The sequence below is a fragment of the Dreissena polymorpha genome, chromosome 4, assembly GCF_020536995.1.
Source record: "Dreissena polymorpha isolate Duluth1 chromosome 4, UMN_Dpol_1.0, whole genome shotgun sequence".
Lineage (NCBI taxonomy): Eukaryota > Metazoa > Mollusca > Bivalvia > Myida > Dreissenidae > Dreissena > Dreissena polymorpha.
In genome coordinates, this window is record NC_068358.1 from 33,302,557 (window position 1) to 33,311,208 (window position 8,652).

The 8,652-nt window shown below is 37.5% G+C and overlaps 1 protein-coding gene across 1 annotated transcript; it reads right to left on the reverse strand.

Moving 5' to 3' along the window:
- Positions 1-514: 514 nt before the first annotated feature.
- Positions 515-2,877, reverse strand: LOC127876726 (piggyBac transposable element-derived protein 4-like). The gene is made up of 2 exons (XM_052422154.1): positions 1,991-2,877; positions 515-1,693 (listed from the first exon to the last, which is right to left on the reverse strand). The coding sequence occupies exons 1-2, from the start codon at positions 2,609-2,611 to the stop codon at positions 542-544; spliced, it is 1,773 nt and encodes a 590-aa protein (XP_052278114.1). The 5' UTR covers positions 2,612-2,877; the 3' UTR covers positions 515-541.
- Positions 2,878-8,652: the final 5,775 nt, after the last annotated feature.

Below are 8,652 nucleotides of genomic sequence, written 5' to 3' on the forward strand. Positions count from 1 at the left end.
TATGATCTTTAATCAGCAATGAATGGCCAACACTTTGATGATAATGACATTGTGAAATTTTACCTGTCTCACCTGTGCAGGTGTGCTGAAGGTGTGACAATTGAGAAAAAAAAGGATATTTTTAATAATTTTATTCTTTGCTAATAATTTTAACATTTTACAAATCTTTTCAGAAAGCAAAAACATTATATAATGATTATTACAATTATTTTTCATGAAAATGTGCATTTGATAACTAAAATAAAACAAATAATAACAAGGTATGTTGACACCAATTTTCCTATTGTAACACAGTTTTTTTACCCTATAACTTTAGTAAACAGATAAATTTAAGCTGACTTAAATGTAATAAAAATGATATAGATATTGAAAACTATTTATTGATTACAGTACAATGAAAAAACAAGTTTTGATTCAAGAAAAACTCAGGTGTAATCTACAGGTAAGCTGATTACAGGTGTATAGAATAAAATAAAATATGCAGAACACCATTTCAATTCTGCTTTGTCTTTCAGAACAGTGTGAATGATTACATATTGTTTCAATCTTCAATGTCAATTTCATTCAACTGGTAGTTGACCAGAGTATGATACCTTTCAAAACAAGGTACCACACACAGAGGTTTTTCGCAGTCCTTGCACCAGTATCTGGTTTCACGACGTTTTCTGGTCTCTCCTGGAGTATGACGCTTCCCACTGCTTTCGTTGCATACCACACACTTCCTGGTGGGATTTTTCACCTTTGCTCCTTCTTTGGCTGGAATGAGGCAAGGGAAATGACGTTCTGTCAGGCGCTTCTCCTGATCCCGATGGATTGATGGACGCCCACGAGGAACCTTCACCATCTCATGGCTGGCCATCAACTGCTTCGCAAGCTCAAGCCGAAACTTGTAGTGCGTCAGTGGTCTTCCATCGCCACGATTTTTCAGATACAAAATGTACGCGTTTGTAACCACTAGATTGATGATGTGGAAGAACAGTTTCAGCCACCATTTGTTGGTTTTCCTTGAAAAACTGTAATACTTCCCGAGCTGATCGGAGCGATCCACGCCACCCATGTGTCTGTTGTAATCCAGAATACACAGTGGTTTTACAACTGGATCCCCACTGTAATGGTCAGTCTTTGTAGTTACCACCATTGTGTGTTTATGCTTTGTAGACAGCATACTAACTTCCCTTTTATCAGTCCATTTCAAAGCCAGGAGATTGTCACGTTGCCTATATATAACATCGCCTCGTTTTGTTTTATGTTTCAGGGCAACCGGCACTTCACGGCGATTTAGTCGTACAGTTCCAACAGCTATCGTGTTCTCAGCAGACAATCTGTCGAACAGGGTTGGAGATGAGTAATAGTTGTCAACATACAGGCAATAGCCTTTGTTCAGAAGATTTGATCTTCGTAGCAGTCCCATCACCACGCCATAGGAATGGCCCAACTGAACTTCGCCTACTTCTGCGTTAGGGTCAGGATCGAAGTCTGCACCAGTGTAGACGTTGAAGTCACACACATAGCCAGACTTGCTTTCACTAGCAATGTAGACTTTCATACCAAACTTGTCTGGCTTGTTGGGTATGTACTGTTTGAACTTCAAACGTCCTCTCCACGGGACCATCCCCTCATCAATGGCGATGTTCTCGTCTGGAGTGTAGGTGTTGCGAAACCGAGCCGAAACCACGTCATATATGGGTTTCACCTGAAAAACACAAGAAAATTATCAAACATATAATTGGTTATCTTCAAGTAGAATAAATTGTGTTGTTAACATATTTTTGTATTGATATGTTGTGTCTGAAAACAATAACGACTCGAGCGGACACAGGTAATTTTTGTTGACAATGTTTGTTCTTTTCAATGATTGTATGTGTTCCAATAAAATGTCTCCTTGTAAGTTGTAATGCATATTTATTTATTTCAAAATATATATATTGTTTGTTTAGCTATAAAGGCTTGTGTCATTTGTTATTTTCAAGTGTTTTTATTCACTTCATACCTTGTACAGAGGATCGAACCCATCGTCATGTCTAGTGGGGGCAGTGGAATTGTCAGCCAGGTGAAGGAACGAAAGGAGGGACATAAAACGATCCCTGGTCATTTCAGTCCCATAGATTGGAGTGCTCTCATACTTGTCTGTTGACCAATATGAACTTATTGAGTGTTTGTCCACAAGCCCCATTAAGATAGTCATGCCCAAGAATTTTGCCATTTCATTGCCAGTGGCGTCTACCCAAGAGTTCATCCGTGAAAAACGGGACGGGACCTTCTGAGCTCGTACTTGTGAATAATAGCGATTTGTTTCAAATGCTATATTGTTCATGTCCGTGTTGTTCAGAAACAGATTGAAATAGTCTAATGGAGTCGCATCCTGCTCTACTTCAACTTTGAAACCACTGTCACCAGTGAATGGCGGAACGAGTGGCTCCCTAACTTCGCGAGACCAATTCATTTGTAGGTCGCTCGGATAGTCCCTATCGTTCTCAAAATTGTCAGCTTCGAACTCAGGACACCTTCGTTCATTATTAGCAACCAAGTCTGCTTCCTCAAAGCCTTCAAATTCGCCCTCGGAATCCGAATTCCCGAAGTACGTATCAGCTAAATTTTCAAGATCCGCCATCTTTCACAACTTTGTTTGCAAATTTCTTTGTTCAATCTCGTTTTCAAATTTCTTGCGCAATATCCGGAGTTTCGTTACTATTTTTAGGTCATTGCATCATTTATTCATATTTTCATTGGTTAACTGTTAAATACTTGATGACGTTGACGGAAACCCCGAAAACTTTGACGAAACAATACATCACTATCGAAAACGAGTTAACTCGGTTCCCGTCAAATACGACGCTTACTACGGAACCGAGTTAACTCGGTTCCCGCGGATTGAGGGTTAATCTTCCTAGATGTAAACATAAAGCATTTTGCATGCCTGGAGGTCAAAGCATTCTCTAGATATCCTGTGGAAACGATTGGTCTACTGACCAACCGACAAACAGACTAAAGGACAGATGCAAATCAAAATAACTCCGCATCTTAGAAGAGGTCCTTGATTTCTTAATAGTCTCAGTATGAACAATCTAGCCTGTGATGAGCGGCTTATAACATGCCACCTGGTCTACTGCATGTATCGCCAAATATTTTTTGTCATTATTTAACCTATTGCGATTATTTTGCTTTTGTTGTTGTCACATGATTATTTGTGGAAAAGAAGATGCCATTGTTTCATGTTTTAAAGAAGGATCCAAGACATTGGCCTATTGTTTATTTATATGTGATATTGAAATTTCATACTTTAGCAAGCCTAGAGCCAATGATTTTTAAAAATTGGGAATATATGAATATTTTGAAATTTACTTTATACTAAACGAAATAAGAAAAATGACAACTTTAAAAAAACAAGAGCACCGTCTTGCGGGTGCAGACCGCTCATCTATTTTCTTTTTAAAGGTGAAGGGACTCTCAATTTCAATCACAAAGGAGGGAGGGGTGGAGTGAAGATGGGTGTAAAGTGTGGGGTGTGGACATTTATTACATTATCTTCCAACAATGCAAAAAAATGCAAAAAAAAAATTAAAAAAAATTCCCTTATGATAGCATGAAAGTATTTTAAGTTTGAAAGCAATAGCCTTGATACTTTAGAAGAAAATGGGATCGAAACACAAATTTTAACCATATATTCAAAGTTACTAAGTCAAAAAAGGGCCATAATTCCGTAAAAATGACAACCAGAGTTATGCAACTTGTCCCTTTACTGTACCCTTATGATAGTTTGCGAGTGTTCCAAGTATGACAGCAATATCTATGATACTTTAGGGGTAAAGTGGACAAAAACACAAAACTTAACCAAATTTTCAATTTTCTAAGTATAAAGGGCCCATAATTCCGTCCAAATGCCAGTCAGAGTTACATAACTTTGCCTGCACAGTCCCCTTATGATAGTTAATAAGTGTTGCAATCATAAAAGCAATAGCTTTGATACTGTAGGAATAAAGTGGATCTAAACACAAAACTTAACCAAATTTTCAATTTTCTAAGTATAAAGGGCCCATAATTCCGTCCAAATGCCAGTCAGAGTTACATAACTTTGCCTGCACAGTCCCCTTATGATAGTTAATAAGTGTTGCAATCATAAAAGCAATAGCTTTGATACTGTAGGAATAAAGTGGATCTAAACACAAAACTTAACCAAATTTTCAATTTTCTAAGTATAAAAAGGGCACATAATTCTGTCAAAATGCCAGTCAGAGTTACATAACTTTGCCTGCACAGTCCACTCATGATAGTTAGTAAGTGTTGCAAGTATGAAAGCAATAGCTTTGATACTTAAGGAATAAAATGGACCTAAACACAAACTTAACCAAAATTTTCAATTTTCTAAGTATAAAAAGGGCACATAATTCTGTCAAAATGCACGCCAGAGTTATCTAACTTTGCCTGCCCAGTCCCCCCATGATAGTAAGTAAGTGTACCAAGTGTACCAAGTTTGAATGCCATAGCATTGATACTTTCTGAGAAAAGTGGACCCAAACGCAAAACTTAACCGGACGCCAACGCCAAGGTGATGACAATAGCTCATTTTTTTTCTTCAAAAAATAGATGAGCTAAAAATGGTTGAAGATATCTTCTCATTATTTGCAAAGAAAATGGTTCAATGGTAGCAAGGCAACAGTAAATCGCTGTTCAAGAGCTGTTTTCACATTTACAAGAGATGACCTTTGACCTAGTGACCTCAAAATCAATAGGGGTCATCTGCGAGTCATGATCAATCTACCCATGAAGTTTCATGATCCTAGGCGTATGCGTTCTTGAGTTATCATTCAAAAACCATTTTACTATTTCGGGTCACCGTGACCTTGACCTTTGACCTAGTGACCTCAAAATCAATAGGGGTCATCTTCAAGTCATGATCAATGTACCTGTGAAGTTTCATGATCCTAGGCCCAAGCGTTCTTGAGTTATCGTCTGACAACCGCCTGGTGGACGGACCGACAGACTGACCGACATGAGCAAAGCAATATACCCCCTCTTCTTAGAAGGGGGGCATAATAAAAGATAGTAGAGACCTCTGCAGTACAAAGTTGTTATTCAGCAATTTAATATTAAAGTCCAAGCTTTCCCAGAGTAAGAATAATGTGATGTTGTACATGAAATCTAATTTTGGCATGATTTTCAACTGTTAATGAAATACATGAGAAAAATTTTTTTACTTGCTAAAATTTTCTTATCTTTCTTTGAATGATTTAATCTGGAAATGATTTTGAAAATTTGGATAACACATTCAATTATACGCCCTCAATCTGTAAAATCTGCGGCCGAAAACATGGAAAGTATACTTTTTTCCCCTTGGGGAGGGGGGGGAGGGAATTCCCCGATTAAAAAAAAAAGATTACTATATCTCAATTCTATTTCAATTTAATCTTGTCAAACATACTTAATTATAAAAAAAAAAGAAATGAATATAGTGCAAACATGTACAAATGTAATAATGAGAGAGTAAGTAAAACAATTCCCAAAAAAGGGAAACGCCGTGAAAATTCCCACACATGAGGGTAGCGACCCGCTTCCCCTAAAATGGATTGAGGGCCCTGTAGGCATTTGAAAATACTTAAATTTAATAATGTAATACCAATGGTCATAACACATAATGCAATAAGTAGTTTATAAATAACATGTTTTGAGATTGCCAAACTATGCATACATATAGGTCTACATGCATCAATGATCTGACAGCTTATATTGCGATTCGGAATGAAGTGTCCTCAGTAAAATTTACATCTCAGAAACCAACTTTCACTTTCGCAAACTTTTCTGAAAGGACGTTAATGTCACATTTTAAAGGGGCCTTTTCACAGATTTTGGCATTTTTTTAACTTATTCATTAAATGCTTTATATTGATAAATGTAAACATTGGATCGTAAAAGCTCCAGTAAAAAATCAAGAAAAAAATTAAAAAAAGAAAAAGAACATTGCCCGGAGCAGGTTTCGAACCAGTGACCCCTGGAGTCCTGCCAGAGTCCTGAAGTAAAAACGCTTTAGCCTACTGAGCTATTCCGCCGAGTACACATTTTTGACGTATTTTATACCTTATATAAGCAATCTTCGTAGTTTCACAAAATTTAACGACAAAAACAGAACTCTCCAAATTATTCAATCGTTTCGCGTTGCAACGCTTTATAATTTTTAGGTTTTAAAATCGTCAAAAGATGCATATAATGGCTATATTAGAGCATGGTTAATGTTCAGTATTACTGTTTCCTCACAAATATCATAACTAAAACGAAAACTTACGAATCTGAAACAACTTTTTTCAATTTTGTCAATTTACCAAAGCGTGAAAAGATCCCTTTAAATTCAGTTGTTGATTTGTTGTAATTTCAATAGACGCAGAATCCTGCATTTTGCCTATTTCCAGTAACTGTGACCTTCACTTGTGACCTTGACCTTTGACATAGTGACCTCAAAGTCAATAGGGGTCATCTGCGAGTCATGATCAATGTACCTATGAAGTTTCATGATCCTAGGCCCAAGCGTTCTTGAGTTATCATCCGGAAACCACCTGGTGGACATACCGACCGACCTACCGACATGAGCAAAGCAATATACCCCCTCTTCTTCGAAGGGGGGCATAATAAGCCATCAATGAAAGTCATTATATTGTTCACAACCACCTGTCTTAAGTGGATTAAAAGTAAATTAATGAAAGCATTTAATAAGGGCAGTACTGTGATATATATGAAGAATGTCCAAATGTCCTATATGTACAGTGTTTTATCAAAATTGAAAATCTGTTTAAACAAGGGCTGTTTGTAAAACATGCATGCCCCCCATATGGGCTGTCCGTTGTAGTGGCAGCCATTGTGTGAATACGTTTTTGTCACTGTGACCTTGACCTTTGACCTAGTGACCTGAATATCAATAGGGGTCATCAGCGAGTCTTGATCAATGTACATATGAAGTGTCATGATCCTAGGCAAAAGCGTTCTTGAGTTATCATCCCGAAACTATTTAACTATTTTGGGTTACCATGACCTTGACCTTTGACCTAGTGACCTCAAAATCAATAGGGGTCATCTGCGAGTCATGATCAATCTACCCATTAAGTTTCATGATCGTAGGCATATGTGTTATTGAGTTATTATCCGGAAACCATTTTACTATTTCGGGTCACCATGACCTAGACCTTTGACCTAGTGACCTTAAAATCAATAGGGGTCATCTGCAAGTCATGATCAATCTACCTATGAAGTTTCATGATCCTAGGCATATGCGTTCTTGTGTTATCATCCGGAAACCATTTAACTATTTCGGGTCACCATGACCTTGACCTTTGACCTAGTGACCTCAAAATCAATAGGGGTCATCTGCGAGTCATGATCTATGTACCTTTGAAGTTTCATGATCCTAGGCCTAAGTGTTCTTGAGTTATCATCCGGAAACCACCTGGTGGACGGACCGACAGACGTGCAAAGCAATGTACCCCCTCTTCTTTGAAGGGGGACATAAATATGGTTATGATTGGTATTACAGGTACTAAAACTGACTGCGACACCTTTATACATGCAATTTCATGTTATAAGCATCTGTGACCTTTGACCTCTTGACCTTAACATGGATTTACCTCTAAATCTTCTTCCATGTAAAAATAAAATATGTTGCATGGTTGTAAGTCAAAGCATTCCCTAGATATCATGTGGAAACAATTTGTCTACAGACCAACTGACAAATGGACCAAAGGACAGATGCAAAGCAAAATAACCCTGCTCCTTAAAAGAGGGTCCTCTATTTCTAAATAAAATCTCAGCATGAACAATCTAGCCTGTGATGAGTAGCTTATGACATGCAACCTCATGGTCTACTATGTCCCAATATGTTGTGTTGTTATTTTACCTATTGTGATTACTTTGCTTTTGTTCTTGTCACATGATCTATTTGTGGAAAAGAAAAGACGCCATTGTAAATTGTTTTAAAGGAGGATCTGAGAGATTGGTCTATTGTTTATTTATATGTGATATTGAAATACCATACAGTAGCAAGCCTAGTGGCAATGTTTTTTTTAAATTGGGATATATGACTAATAATTTTGCAATTTAATTTATACTACACAACCTAAGAAAAATTTCAACTTTTTAAAAATTTGTTGAAAATATACCGGTGTAACAGGCCATTTTTTCCCCCCTGGCCACTTTTTCCCCGGGGAAAAAAGGGACTAGTCCATTTTTTCCCCGGGGAAAAAGTGGCCTAGGCCAATTCTTCCCCCCCTAGTCCAATTCTTCCCCCCCCCTGATTTTTCATTTAATATATCTTTCCGTCTACACCTTTCGTCCAGTTTTTCCCCCCTGGCCAGTTTTTCCCCCCTAACATGTAAAAGTAGTTTTAATATCAGAGTTTGATTGAGAGTTGCTAAAACTGCCTCCACACCCTTATCTTTTATTTTACTTATCTTTTACATTTATATTTCACTTTTCTTCCAGTTTTTCTCCCCTGGCCAGTTTTTCCCCCCTACCATGTACAAGTTGTTTTAACAACAGTATTTGATCGAGAGTTGCTAAAACTGCCTCCACCCCCTTATCTTTTATCTTACTTATCTTTTACATTTATTCTTCACTTTTCGGACAGTTTTTCCCCCCATGGCAAGTTTTTCCCCCTTAACATGTAAAAGTAGT